General features: G+C 39.9%; 3 protein-coding genes across 3 annotated transcripts in view; 2 read left to right on the top strand and 1 right to left on the bottom strand.

Annotated features, from left to right (window-relative positions):
* The window catches only part of LOC131892129 (synaptotagmin-5-like), a 54,720-nt gene that overhangs the window by 13,124 nt on the left and 26,247 nt on the right, over nucleotides 1-15,349 (top strand). The gene's annotated exons all lie outside the window — the stretch shown is intronic.
* Nucleotides 4,078-11,250, bottom strand: LOC131892133 (uncharacterized). The gene is made up of 12 exons (XM_059241905.1): nucleotides 10,961-11,250; nucleotides 10,419-10,485; nucleotides 10,252-10,344; nucleotides 7,785-7,927; nucleotides 7,608-7,717; nucleotides 6,751-6,802; nucleotides 6,561-6,681; nucleotides 6,367-6,494; nucleotides 5,448-5,579; nucleotides 5,272-5,367; nucleotides 5,078-5,164; nucleotides 4,078-4,212 (listed from the first exon to the last, which is right to left on the bottom strand). Exons 1-12 carry the CDS (start codon nucleotides 11,082-11,084, stop codon nucleotides 4,178-4,180), a joined length of 1,188 nt encoding a protein of 395 aa, XP_059097888.1. The 5' UTR covers nucleotides 11,085-11,250; the 3' UTR covers nucleotides 4,078-4,177.
* Nucleotides 14,539-15,349, top strand: part of LOC131892135 (uncharacterized) — an 18,551-nt gene continuing 17,740 nt past the window's right edge. Inside the window, exons 1-4 of the mRNA XM_059241907.1 lie at nucleotides 14,539-14,687; nucleotides 14,757-14,778; nucleotides 14,849-14,976; nucleotides 15,048-15,209. Coding sequence (XP_059097890.1) covers nucleotides 14,573-14,687; nucleotides 14,757-14,778; nucleotides 14,849-14,976; nucleotides 15,048-15,209 — 427 coding nt within the window. The 5' untranslated portion in view covers nucleotides 14,539-14,572. The remainder of the gene's footprint in view (nucleotides 14,688-14,756; nucleotides 14,779-14,848; nucleotides 14,977-15,047; nucleotides 15,210-15,349) is intronic.

The raw sequence follows: 15,349 nt of genomic DNA, 5'->3' as shown, positions 1-15,349 counted from the left end.
GGTATTTTAAAGTCAAGACAGAAAAAAGATAAATAGCATGCCATTTTTATAAATACCTAACTCAAACAAATCACAAGTCCTTTTCAATTTATTCTAATATATATTAAAAATTAATCAAGCAAGCCAAGGTCTGATATTGGTAAAGTTTTTTTGACACGAACCATGAAAATATGAGTAAAATGTGGAAAGGGACCAAAGAGTTACTGGGATATAAAAACAAGGCCAACCCTGGATCGCCACTGCAAATTCGTCCTTCTAATGGTACCATCTGTACACAAAAGCTCGACATTGCAACGGTTTTCAACACCTATTTCACCACCATTGAGAATTCAGTCAGTGCAGAGTTTTCTGGGGCTGATGGTGGTAAATCTGCTTTAAGTTATGTGTCTAAACTTCCAAATCAGCGCACATATTACTTTAGAATCGTTTCTTCGCTTGAAATCATCAAAGTGATCCAAAGCATGCCTAGTAAAGCCAGTTCTGGATTTTATGGACTCTCGAGTATTGTGCTCAAAGAAATAAGAAGCGAAATTTTCGTAGACCTCTCGCTGAACTAGTCAACATTTCACTCATAAATGGTTTTAATCCGTCTGGGGTGTAAAACTGCTCGTGTTATACCACTTTTTAAAGCAGAGGACTGTTCTGATATGTCGAATTATCGACCTATCAGTATATTGCTAATGCTGTCAAAGGTACTCGAGAAGGTCGTATACGGGCAACTTTTTACTCCTTTTGAGGAGGACCACCTGACTGCATGCCAATTTGGATTCCTCCCAAAGCATTCGACAACCCATGCCGTTCATAACTTTCTTAGAAACATTTTTGACAATGCCAATAACAAATATTGGACAGGCATCTTTATTGACCTTAGAAAAGCATTTGAGACAATTGGCCATGACACTCTAATATCCAAAATGAATCAGTACGGTTTTAGCACTGGTATTACCAAATGGGTTTTAAACTTTCTAAGTAATTGGACACAACAAGTTGATGTAGACAATTACATATCCGATCCTCTGCAAATATCATGTGGATTGCTTCAAGGTCGCATTTTGGGACCTTTATTGTTTGTAATATACGTAAACGACCTTCCGAATGCAACCAAAGTTAAAGTGACCATGTTCGCTGATGATACGACCCTGCAACACTTTGGCGATAATCTAAAAACTGTCGAATCAGAGTCAAGACAATGGATGGAGGAGCTTACGGGATATTTCAAGGAAATAAACTCTCACTTAATTACAAAAGGACTAAAGTTATGTTATTTGGATCTCGACTACTTCCAGCAGAGTTTAAATTGATTATTAACGATATTCTGATTCAGCGGGTCGGCACTAACTGCCTGGAAAAGAGCATGATTTTTTTGGGAATGTATCTCGATGAAAAACTGAGCTGGAAGTATCACGCCCAATGTATGGGAAGCTCCTTGAGGCGCTCTCTCTTTAAGATGCTCATGGCCAAGAAATTTCTTTCGAAAATCCTTAGAACAATACTCTACAATGCCCACATAATAAAGTAGGCTTGAATGCGGGCTTGAATTTTTCGGGTCCGGATCTGCTGCGAAAGTTTTGGGCACGCTTCAAAAGAGAGCCGTCCGTTGGATCGGTGGAGCCAAAAGAAATTCCCATAAAAATCAAGGACCTAGCTAAACAAAATCAGATGAAGTTTCTCTTTTGCTGCATGAAAGGAACCGTCCCCAGTGTAGTCAACCTCTACACTTTCAAGGTGCGAAGAGGCGGTGATATCTATTTTAGCTTACCTTTAGTCAAATCAACATGGCTTCCATGGTTTCAAACAGGCAAAGGAGGAATGCTCGCCTCGAGTATGTAGGGTCATAAAGGCGGTGGGCATCAAGGTTGAAGCCACCCAATACAATAATGGCTTTACGTAAGGAGGCGGCCAATCTGACTTGTTCACTGATAATTTTAAGCTCAGCTTTCTCCATGGCGAGGCCGGACTGAGAAAAGGTCCACAGGTAAATGACCATTGTCGGTAAACACCCCCAATGATGACACTGCCCTCTCCGGGACAATCCATTTCCAGCCATATGGTTGCGTCCTCACCAAAACCAATTCCCGTGACTTCCCACCGGGCTCAACCAAAGGAGAGAAAGAAGTAAAGCCAAGCATCGAGAATACAGCAGTCATTGGGGTTACGAATTCGGTCACTGTGATTATTGGCAAGTCAATTTTATTAAAAGGTAAGAGGTTTGAAAGAGCAAGTTCTTTCAAACCCCCAACTCAGGTTGGCGACGTTCCATGTCAAAACAATTAGGCCTGCAAGTTTGCTACTGCGATCTGTTGAGCCATTTGGGTTAAGGCAAGACCTGGGGCCAGCTTGACAACAACTGGCATCCTTGGTGACATGGGAGGCTTATTTCCTTTTGAGGAACGGTAGGAGGCGACACAACGGCTGCATAGCTCTTTGTGGGCTTCATCCTCACTTGGGCAGATTGCCTTTCCTTTAGAAGCTTTAGCTCTGCCCTGAGACGATTGTTCTCTGAGGCCTCGAGTTTGAGCTGGAGGATAGTGCATTTGCCTTGCTTTCTTTGGCGCGGCATTTTGGTTTGGCGGAGGATGGGACCTTCCCCCAACGGGCAACAAGAGTTGCCCTGGTGCGGAATGGGATTCCTTTGAGCATGCCACGTGCCAAAGTCTGCATTTCGGGTCACGGCTATTAACATTAAAAGTTGTGCAGACAATAAGGTGAGTTAGCAGACAACCCTTTTTTACGCAGGTTAGGTTAGACCTTTATAGGCAGAGCTACAAACGCGCTTTTTCTTCTCAGGCACTACACAAGCCATGGGTGGATCCTCTGTTGAAACAGTCTCACACGGTGGGCTAAGTTTGATGGAGTGTGGATCAACGTGAGAAGTCCCCTCGACGAAGAGCGGCACGACGCAATGTCCTTCAGTGGTTGGCATATGTTGCTGAGAATCCACATGGGGGTGGAAAGCACCCCAATGCTGGGCTCCCTACTAGGAGAGACCAAAGCACTGGATACAAGCGCATTGGGAGAGACCGGAGAAAGAGAGGCAATGACCAAGGGCTCTCCGTTGTCAGCCCTGGTGCAAAGGAGATGCTCTATGAGATCCAAAAGCTCCGTCTGGTGGGCCTTGAGGACAAACTTTTTGGCGCCTTCTCGGCCACTCTCACAGCCCGGGCTAAAGTTGAATTTTGGCCTTCTCCAGAAGCTCACTAGGGACCAACATTTAGATGCCCAAAAAGGATCAAAAGAGCCTTTCAGGGGTTAAAAGAGGGGGATCTTCAAACTACCCGGCACTTCATTCCATTTTACGCCCTGAAACGGATGTTGAGATGGCAACAATGTAAGTCGATCATGAATCTTATCAAGATGCAGGACCACAAGCTAGGCGTTAAAGAATTTGTATCTGGTTCGGGAAAGGTCCTCCTCGTCAAAAGATTGGTTTTTGTCGAAGAACCAACAAAAAGCTCGACAGAATTGGGATTCACGACCCTGACTGTTTTCATGATACTGAAAGAAGACTGCAACTCGAACGCAGCGCCTTACACTATTCGGCCATCCTGTCTGCTTTTGGCAATGGTTATCTGCCTAATGAGTGGTAATTTTCTAAAACGAGAATTTTCAAGAGGGTGATTGAATGAAGGGAGGACCCTCTCCTCGGTATTGGAAATTTGCGTTCGGTTTCGGACCCACCGTCCACATTAAAAGATTACGAACAAACAAAAGGCAATATATCATAAATAGAGTTCGGGACTGATAATCGGTTAATTCCATTCCCATTTATTGAAGTCTTTTTTCTTCGCTTCCTCTTTGCTTGGTATTTGATCCGTATGCCACATGGTTAATTGTTTTGATTTTCGATTGAATTTGCCCCCTGTTTTTCTTTTGCTCATCAACAAAATATGTCTTAAAACTTGTCTGGTCATTGATGACCGGAAAAATATCCTTCCCAAGTTTCACTTGCTCTGTACGTTGGAAATAGTAACATTTTTGAACGGGATTTATTGCTCTTGTGGATTAACAACTCAGAAGGTTGCGCAGCATCACTTGCCTTTTCAGAGGATTGTATTAGATGAAGAAGATAGGGTCATTCTTTTAGGCGGCAACGCTGGGATAGTAAATATAGATTTATTTTCGGGGTTTGATGATATATAAAACCAGACACTATATTTAGACACAAGTTTAGATTTAACTAGCAAGGTTGTTGGGTATATTCCAGACATACTCCTGAAAAAGAAAAACAAACGATTGTGAGGAATTTGCATAAGGGTTTTTTTGGGCCAACAAGAAGATGGTATCTATTATAAATTTTCTGCGTTGCCATACTTTTCCAGTTTTTCACAATCCTACGGACTTCTGAGATTCAAAGTCAATTTTGGGATTAGAACAAAAGAACATGACAACACAACAAAATGAAGCAACTTATTTTATTGTACCCGCTATTGGCCTTAAAGATGTAAATGAGAGAATGGTCTTTGGTTCCTACAATTACGTTTTTAAATATTTGCCCCAATCAACAAGTCCATATGAAGTTGTGCCCTCTCAAAGCCAACCACTTATCTATTCAAAGAATGAATGGTGTAACTCCCTTGCGGTAATTGATAATTCAAATTCATTACATACTGTTTTTGAGAGGGCGTAAGTTTGACCCAATGTTTGACCCTCGATGGAGCTGAAATTTGATACCCATGATTAAAATGACCTGCTTTTGGTCTCACTTGAAAGAAAATACTATGGTTTCTCTCGCTTCCAAATTATTCATTCTAGACCCAAGCATCCCCGTTCATTTAACAGTGGTTCTTCTGTTGGCTCATTGGGAGCTTTTACTCACAAAAATGGGGCAAAATATTGCTTGCCTTATGAAAGCGCTTCCCGAGTGTATTTTGCTAAATTCAGTTCAGTTTGTGACACATTTCTTCCTAATACTCGTTGCCTCCTCTACCAAGTAAAAAGGTCAAGGTTGGTGAAATACCCTGACGATTGACATTAGTATTAAAAATTCTTGAGTACAGGAACAGATTTCATTTGAGCACGATCGAGCATGTCATTGTGCCCCCTTTATCCTTGGTTGGTGGAAACCCTTGATTCTCACCTCGATTACCATTGGCAACAGTCACTCCATTCGCCACGGCAATAGCTGCATTCGTGAACACACCCACTTGAAAGGGTTGAGTACAATCTGAAATAGAAAAGGTAGACCACCTACGTTGGTTGACACTTTTCGCTCAAAAAGCCAAGGCCAAGTTCCAATGTCAGAAAATCGTTTTTTTTTTCAGTGACACTGACCTTGAATCGGGCAATTGGCTTCGGCGTCATTGGCATCTGATAGAATTCCTCCGCAAAAAATATTCCGGCCATTCAGCGATCCAACGCAACGTCCCTCTACACACGAGTAATCGGGTGAATTAAAGATAAGTCTGTCACTTCATTTTGGAATCCTGAAACCAAGACAATTGACAAACCTTCGATACGAATAAAATCTTCCATGCACATTGCATCGACCATTGCTTTCGAGAGATCATTTTCTCCGGCGGGGTCCAGAGCGAAGGAAGGGGTGGGTGTGGCGCAGGGTGTGTAAGTGATACAACAATAACCTGCAACACCATGAATTGAGATCATGAATTAAAAAGGGTTGAATTGTCCTTTTCATTGGACGGAGGTGGCGCCCTCTGCCTCGTCTATGGGTGGACATTCAAGTTTAAAAACTGGAGGCCATGCTCTAACATGCCAGACTCGATAGAGGAACCATTCGATGAACAACGAATTTCTTTACCATTGTGACACAATTCCAGAGATCATTTTCTCAAGAAGTAACGGATTTTTTAGGCAACAAAGTAGTTCCTAATAACGAATAACAGTTTCCATGTGACCTTGGGCGAGAAACATTAAGGTTGGAATGCCAGTATCTTTTACAACGCTTTGGGCAGTTCACGATTGTTTGTCGGCACCTACACGAGGCAGAAGGCGCTTTTGATCGTTCCGAAAAGCTCAACAGAAATCGGCACACCAGAATTAAAATCCGACGCAACAAGCAACGCATGAAATCAGGGTCATGGCACGAGCTAAATAGGCATTAAATGGCACGGAAAGTTTTGATCATGCATCAAATAAAGGTGGACACATTCGTGCTAAAGCATTCGTGTTTCTTGAAAAAATGCTCATAGATTCAAATGACAAAGATAATTACTGTGAAAATAAGGGAATTTCGTAGCATTGCACTGTCAAAGTGGGAAAGAAATGGAAAAGTCGATCAAACTCTAGGCAACAAAAAAAAACAATTTTGTTTGCGACTTCAAGAACCTATGTTTTCGACACTCCAGTATGGTATCGATATAATTCTTCCATATTTTTTCCTAGATCCGCCCAAACACTAATACCAACCTTCTTCTTGGCGGATGCAAACGTTATATTGTTGGGCATCTAAATGCTGAGGCACGACTCCATCAAAGTTGAATGTGGTAAGACGACCATCAATGCCAGTGTGGTATTGTAAACAACCATCGGGACGTCTGTCAATCAAAGAGTCAATGAAGGCTTCAAACTTCAACCTAATCGGCCGTAGAACACGGGCTTACTTATAATTGGCACTGCAAGGGATTTGTGTCACTTTGATGTCCCAAATGCGACTGCCAGCATCTGTAAACGCGAAATTGAGCGCTGCTGTTCCTGTGGCTGAGTCTCCAGCGTCCAAATATACTGCAAAAGATAGGAGTAAAAATTTAGGTGTCGAGTTTTATATGCATTCAAATTTGAAAATATGCTTACTGTGTTGGCCAGCATTTCCCCCACATATCACGGGGGTTACTTGACCAGACGTCTGGAATGGAATCAAAGCTATGAGGAACAAAACAGTAAACTAGCAAATCAATTTCAAGGCCCAACATGAGGGTCTAATTGGTAGTTGTTTCTTTATTTGACACCTTTCAGTTAAAATGTTCAGAATATCAGAAAACTAAGACCATCTTTTCGAGTGCTCAACGATATTTTAGCAATCTTAAAAATCTTGCGAAAATGGATTTGCGTCCAAGTTTGGTTTCTCTCAAATGCACGAACTAAAGTTGGATAGACTATAAGTAAACCGTGCGAAAATGGAGCACGTATGTTTGTTTAAAAAAGGCCAAATGCGATACGGCGAGCCGTTGGCATAGGTAAAAAATATGTAATAGCACCTAAAAAATGTAAAACTTGAGACTGGGACCAAAAGTGTGTGGAGTCAAGAAAACAGCGTCAGACTGAGAACAAAAAGTGGCATGTCTTGTCTTAATCCAGATAATGCATTTTGGAGGTAAATGGCCAGTGATGATGTGTCTGATGAACGTTACTTTAAAAAAAAATGTTCGAGAAAAGAATGTTGATTTCAACGCAACATGAGTGTTAAGAAACGGATTGATTTGTTTTGTGCCAATTTGGTCGGAGAGTTCCTTCGAGATGCCCATTGTATTCCTTATCATGAGTGACTCACAGCAATAAACAAATCAAAATTTTCAGGTTGTACGGCAAGAGCTGGGCCTCACAGAAAAAGGCTATATCAAAGTCGATAAAACTATCATTAGCCTTAGCCTCTTTGTCCATTTCAAAACGGTTTTTGAAGACACGGTTTTCAACGGCATTAAAAAACCTACTGTAGTCGAGGTTAGGGAGTCGGTATTACAATCGCCCTCGTTAAGTTCCAATGTTCCGCTCGGCCCGTTGAGGGTAAATTGATCAAAATCGAGTCGGAAGTCGCAAACCGCTGAAATGTAAAAGCGACATGTGATGGCATGAGGTCGATCGAGTTCAGCAAAAAAAACACAACTCACATGGGTCACATTTGGCGATGGTGAAAGTACACGAAGCAGTGTCGGTGTAAGCGGTTGGAAACCCTGGATTCTTGATGTAGGAACAATTACGAGTGACCGTGGCTCCACAAGTACTGATCATGAACACACAACATACGCCAAATCTGGAGCGAAAGTTCATGCCATTTGGGATGATTGGATCTTTTTATCTAGAATTATGCGGCCCTACTATCAAGCAACCCTGTGAATCAACTGATAAACTTTCAGTTATTTTAAAGTGGAAAGGAGATAAACTTTTTGTTTCCTCATGTGAGAGCTCCAAAAAGGGCCATTCGAAAAAGTTTTAGTAAACATGTTTAGGTACACAAAATCTAACAATTTTTGAATGCTTGACAAAATCAATACCGAATGGTTTTTCATTTCTAATTCAACAATCAGGTGACGCTCTCAAAGCATGCTGTAAAAAAGGTATTGTTTTGCGTATCGTAACATCAAGGTACCCACGTGGTTTCGTGAGCTTTTATTTTGAATTGCGAGTGAGTAAAATTAAAGATGCTCAATATAGAAAAATCTGAAAGATATAGAAGCACAAAACACAATTTCACACATTTCATTTGATGAACAGCTGAAGGCCCGCTTAATCCTCATCAAAATGGGGTCTTTCTTTTGTCTAGTGCATTTGCTTGCCAAAATTCATTGGTCGTGCTGTGGGTTAATCGATTCCTGATTTTAACTGTGATTTAAGATTGAACTATGCGTTTGCTTTCATTTATCTCAAGTAGGATATTGATATTTGCAAAGTCCTAATTCAGAATAATCCAAGCATTATGATCAAGGTAGAAGATGTCAAATGTCAATTTCATCCACAATATTCAGAGTCAACTCTTTCACTTTTTCTTAAATCTCACTTACATTAGACTTTGGCTAAACCAAAATATGACATATCCATGGGAATTTGGCGTGCAGCAACACCAAAGAATCACGTTGATGGGGAGAAAAATGGACATGATTTTTTCACCAAATGAAATTAAACATTTGGCCTACGCAAAACTTTTTAAAGGTGCTTGTATGTTGGAAGGAAAAAAATCATGGAAGAGGGTAAATTCCTGACGTTGTGATTGACCATTAAAATGGCCTTTCACCCGTGATATTCCATGTTGAAAGATTTTAAGATGGTCACAAAATGTCCCAAAAGTTATACTTATTTAGTCTAATATACTTAAAGATATTATATCTTGCTTGATCCAGCTCTTGAAACCGCTTGAAAAGACACATTCAGCTGCATTTTGGCCTCGATTTGGAAGAATGTGAAGGTGTCTACTGTTGAAAAAGTTAATATTTTACCGGTCGCAATACAAAATAAGTAATCACGAAACCACGTAAGAAGCATTAGCACTATTCCTTTCATTTTGTTTAGTACAATTAAGCAATTGCCTTTTCTTTCCCATTACATTATGATAGAGGTAGCTATTTTGACATCTGGGAAGAAAGAAATTCAAACTGAACACTTTAGTTCAGTCATTTGAGATTGTTGCAAAAATCCTCGTCCAATGACTCTTGCCATTTTTTGCTTGTAATTTGTCCTTGCCCTTGAGATTTTAAACAACGTGTTTCTTGTACTACAGAGCAGCAGCGCTCTAGGTTTACTCTCACTCTGGCTTGGGCACTATTGCTAGTGTAACATCTCCACATCTCTTAAGAAATATTGAAAAATAGGCATTTTACGAGGTCTTAGTGATGCTACGTACTGCATTATGTTGAAACATGATTTTTTCATTGGAAAAAAATATGCATTTAGTGGCTCAACTAAGTTCACCAAGACGCTGAAAAACAATTTTGAATAAGTGAAGGATATTTGCTAAGAGCATGGCAAAAATGGAGACAGAAAGATTGACAGATATAATTAAAGAACATCAACTCAATTACGAGCTAGAAATGGATGCATGTAATTATAGACGGATCCCCTTCCAATCTTTGAAAAAATAGCCAACTGTAATATCTCTTTTAAGCTTAATTGACTCTGATATCTTTAACTACTTATCTTAACAAACTACCTGTACCTACTAAAAGTATCCGACGCCGACAAAATTCAATTTTCAATTTTTGGCCCCAATTTTTGACCTCATTAAGTGACTAGCCAAGGTGACAATGAGACTTGAAAATCGCAACTTTGCAGTATTTGATTTCTAGCAGACTGATACATGGCCAAGTGTTTAAGTATTAAAATCATTGGCGAAGCAAATCAAAATCAATCACGCTCCTTTTTGCCAATGTTTTCCCCTGTTGAGGCGCCATCTGTTGGTGAATTTTGCAATCACCACAGATATAAAAGGCTTTGTTCCATGTATAGCTCAGAGTGATTCAAAAGCTTGTCAATCAAACCAACCTCGTTTTCTCTCTCCTCTACAATCGACTAATACTCTTTCTTTACTCAAATTACTTTTGAGTTTATGTGAATACACAACTGAAAGATAAGAAAATAGCTTACCCTGAAGCACAAGATCCGGACGCTGTTCCCGATTGTTGGGCACATTCTGCACTGGTAAGACAGGTTCCATTCCGGAAATTAGTTCCTATAGCTCTGCAAAGAGGAAAGGGGTTGAGTGAGCTTCTATATTTGATATTTGGGCGAATTCGACCGAACAAGAAACTCACCCAACTAAAGTCATTGTACTCTGGCATGGAGAGTTTCGAAATTGCACCACTGAGAAGATGTTCAAAACTAGAATGAAAATGTAGAGGAAATTTGATTATAGGTTTGCACCCGACAGTACTGTCCTCCTGGCTATGACCTCAAAAATGGCTTAAAATGGATGATTTCAGTTCCCAAAGTATTTTGGATCAAGGATCAAGATAAACACTGCTCCCAATGCCGAAATATTTTCTTATTAATACGAAGCAAAAGTCCAAAACATTACTTGGATCGGATTGAATTAGAAACTGACAAAACTATTTTCTTGTACATAATAAGCAATTTTAAGATTAATGACCGTCCAATTTGCTTCTTTTTGGTTATTAAGAAATAAAAATGAATTTCAATACTTGCGAAAGCCGTGCAAGATGTGTGAATCTTCTAAAAAAGTTCTGATATGGCATCAGTTGTTTACCAAGAGGATTTTCCCCCATTGATTGAAACTTGTACGGCTTTTAGTACTTATAGTCAGGATTTGATAACTTCGAAGTGCCTGCTCACTTACTCTTCTTTTCCCGAGCGCGTTTTTCCATCAAAGCCTTGTTTGAGGTCCCATTGATCTCTTGGGATGATGAGCACAATCCATGAAAGAGAATGAAAATCACACAAAGAAGACGGTAGCCTTTCATGTTCACTTGTCGGTTGTTTCTCGGATAATTTGGAATAGCAACAATGAAACGACATTATCCGTCTTGTTTTCCTCAGATCGTCAGATATTTAGGTCCCGTATACCTTTCTTCCTGGATTGTCAACAGGGCGACTCTTGAGCCGAATGTAGCTTTGCTTCAATATAAAAAAAAATGAAAATCACACAAAGAAGACGGTAGCCTTTCATGTTCACTTGTCGGTTGTTTCTCGGATAATTTGGAATAGCAACAACGAAACGACATTATCCGTCTTATTTTCCTCAGATCGTCAGATATTTAGGTCCCGTATACCTTTCTCCCTGGGTTGTCAACAGGGCGACTCTTGAACCGAATGCAGCTTTGCTTCAACATTGAAAAACTTCCCAGTTTTTACGATGAAAGAAGTACGAGCGTAACTGGATTATTTATGTTGATGATCTCGAATGATTGGATAGCTTCATATTTCCGTTGATGTTCTAAGATGGTTGTTCCGATTAATTTTGTCGCTTCTTTTAAATAGAAACTAGAAATTTTAATGTGGGATTTAAAAATCCGGAAATTGAAACACAGAAAGATTTAAAAATGAAATGATGGTCCAGATAGTAGATTAAGGGATCGCACAAATCAATGAATGAATAAATACACAACGTGATTAAATATGATAAATAGGTACAGAAGTCTGTAAATAAACTACTAACAAACTTCAGATAATTAAATACAGACTAAATAGATAGATCAATAAGCACATTAATTATTTACATAAATTGGCAAATGAGTAGGTACAGAAATGACCAAAAAATTCTGCTAACAACCTATTGAAATGGTTAAACAAACACATATGTTTTGATTGATACATTAAGAGGAGAAAAATTATAAATGAAATAATTCATCAATGGGGCACCCCCGCATGGTTTCGTGAGTGCATATTTTGAAATGCGATTTGTACCCAGTTGCACCTACTGCAAGTATCAGATAGTTTCGTGAACGCACATCTTGAAATGCGAAGGGTAAAATTTAGTAGTGTCGCATTTCAAAATTTGTGTGCACGAAACCACGTGGGGGTGACCCATTAAATCAATGTTTGAATAGGAAAACGCTTGTAAAGCACAATGTCAATTAATGAATCAATACATGAATCAAAACATTAATTAATAGATCGATAAATATAGATGTCACTAAAGTAGAACGATGAAGGACTAACGGAAAGCACTTGGAATGATCAAAGCAGTTTGACAGTTGAAAAATAAAATCAAAACGTTAAACGCAACGTGTTAAACTTCTTTTGTTTGTCTGACGTTTCTAGCACAAACGTTTGTCAATGTCTAGAAATCTCGCATTTTTGGGCACAATCATTTGCAATGGCATGTGAAGCAATGGTCTTCTCTTGAACAAAATATTTTATGCGAAAAAGAAAATCAGAATTCCTTTTTTTTTCTTTCGGTAGTAAAATAACATTATGCGAAATAAGATCGTTTTTGCCCCTTGGATAATTCAATCGTTTCAAAATTTGCGCTGTCGGAAGTACCGTGAACGGCACACCTAGTTGTTAATCACCCTGTACCAATCGACGGCAACGCATGACGGCCGAGCAAAACTGAACGCTAGAATGATCGTTAAGTCAATAAAGCTCTCACCTTTAAATCCCCCTACCAACTTGTGACCACAATCCACGACGGAAAAACAACGGGAATGGTCAGATGACACACTTCTTGTTACGAATTAAGCGCATGCACGAGGGAATCTGCAACCGAAGCAACAAACTATAAAAATACCGTAAGAGAGGCGCTACAATCATGAGGGTATAGGCGGACAAGCACAGGCTGAGACAATATTGAAAGAATAGGCACCAACATGTAGTGGTGTGTTTCTCAATATATCATTGATTTGATGTGTACAACGCCATTTGTCATAGCAAATTTGTGTGTAACGATTGCATTCAATAATATCAACGATAAGATTCGACTTTAAGTAAGATTGTTCTCACGTTGTTTAGAAGTTTACTGTAGTTCTATTGGTATTGAAGTACATACAAGCAGAGGGATCACATATTGTAGCATTGTTTCCTTTTTACCAATGAGAGACGTCGTGGATTATTTGGCCATCAGAGGTCGCGTTGGCGGAGAGTAACATGAAGTCCAAGGTGACCAGGTGATATTCGGGACAAGACCTTTTTTTGGGGGGGGGGGGGGGGGTGGCAAGGGCGAGTGTAAAAAAACACCGTCAAAGCACGCTTCATGAAAAAAGATATGACATAGCCAGAAGGAGCCACAGGTTGGAGAAGAAATGGAGAGGCCAATGACCATGACTGACCATGACAGCCAAGAGCAATGACGGCAAGTTTCTTCAACATCACATAAAAAACCGCAATTGCTAGGCAACCTCATGACTCTTGATTCTCCATTATTAATAGGATTTCACGTATCATGCGTTCAATGAAGCTTGAGAAGAAACAGCTGCAGGATTAAGTGTTCTGGAAAATAGCCACTAGATGGCAGTACCCCAAAGGTCAACGACCAATTCAGGCAGGTGTCAGTAAGTTGCTTTTGGGACCACAAAATCTCCGGTTTTATTAATAATAAATAATAATAATAATAATTTTTATTGCGACTTCCCTTTTTGGGGTCCCATGTCATGGCGTAAAAGTAACTATAAAATAAAATCTGATGTTTATACATTATACAAAATGGTAAAACAAGAAGAATGTCAAAAAGGTAAAGGCAATAAAATAGTTGACTAGAAAGTGATATCATAATGAGATGCAATTGAAAAATTACTTTATGTTTGTGCTAGGGGACCCATACTACATTTTACACTAATTTTGAGATCATATTTTTACTTTGGAATTGGTCCCGTCCATTTCAAATCATGATTGGGGCCAGGTGAATTGTACATAAACGCAAGAAAAGCCATTCTAGTGTCAGCAAAGGCTTGTCCCATTCCTGGCACGCCTTTTTTTATCAAAAAGTCTGTGAGCGGTAATTTACAACCCTGTAAAATATATGCACAGTTTTCTTGTCCTTTTGGGAACTACGAGTCGTTTACCATAAACAAGTTAGATGGCGCTTCTCCTGATCTTACTCTTTCTATTACTGGGCATTGCGTAATCAGTCTTGAAAAAGAAGGATTATCTTTTGGTCACTCGATGGCTGGTTGCCATGCAATGCAAAGGTAATGGGATTCAAACCAAAAAAACTCGGCTTGATTCTGCACAACCTGATGGACCGTCCAGTCTGATCATCATTGGGCGTTTTGAGCACTTTGAAATAATATAAATTCAAGAAGTGCTATTCATCGTATTATCTTTTTCAGATTCAATGCAGTATTGGAATGATGATGATAATACTTTAGTTCCATTAAGAAAAGTCAATCCATGGCCAGTTGGTTGAGCTTCTCCATTGTTTTACGCCTGATTTCGAAAGAAACGCGACTGTTGATGAAATCTCACAGCCGAATTATACCTGCAACAGTGATCTAGCGTTGTCGTGCTTAACATGTGGGGAAAAATAGTGCTCGCATTGTCTTTGGGTCTCCTTCAAACTCTAAGTGCAACGGACACCGACACCAACCGTACCTTTGACTTTGGAACTCAAAGAGAGGGCAAAATTTGTATGTAGAGCCTCAGGGTGCATTTTTTAAATCATACTCCATAACATTTTGGACTCATCTCATTTTTAGTAAACCTGTTCTCCGTTGTGAGGTGGGTTTAAGGAGTAGGTTATCAAAAGATTTATTTCCACATTTTATCCAAATATGTCAAACGGCCATAGGTTTCCGAATACATTTTGCCTTGGTACCAACAACCGGAATGGAACGTGCTACACTACCGATGAGTGCGCTCAAAGAGGTGGAACCAGTGCGGGATCGTGTGCCCTCGGTTATGGAGTGTGTTGCACTTGTAAGTCTTCCAACCAGCAGGCATTAATTTCATTAAATTGTTCAGGTCATGACCCTCGCCCATACTTTCAGTTGTCCTTGGTTGTGGATCAACCTCGAGCCAGAATTGTACGTATTTCGAGTCTACGGGCACAGAGGTGGGCAGTTGCCGCATGAAGGTCTGTCCTTGCAACGACAATATATGTCAACTCCGATTGGACTTTGAAACCTTTGTGCTCAACCAACCAGATGCCAGTAAGTAAAAGTGACTTCAAATTGTGATCGTGCAAGCTCACAACAGCCTTAGCGAGTTAAATGGCATTACGAACATTGATTGAAGGATCACGTTACCATTTCAAATCTAAATAGCGATTTGTATATCTGTCAGTTCTAGA

Source organism: Tigriopus californicus, chromosome 12 (assembly GCF_007210705.1).
Source record: "Tigriopus californicus strain San Diego chromosome 12, Tcal_SD_v2.1, whole genome shotgun sequence".
Classification (NCBI taxonomy): Eukaryota; Metazoa; Arthropoda; class Copepoda; order Harpacticoida; family Harpacticidae; genus Tigriopus; species Tigriopus californicus.
This window is presented reverse-complemented; position numbering and strand designations above follow the sequence as displayed.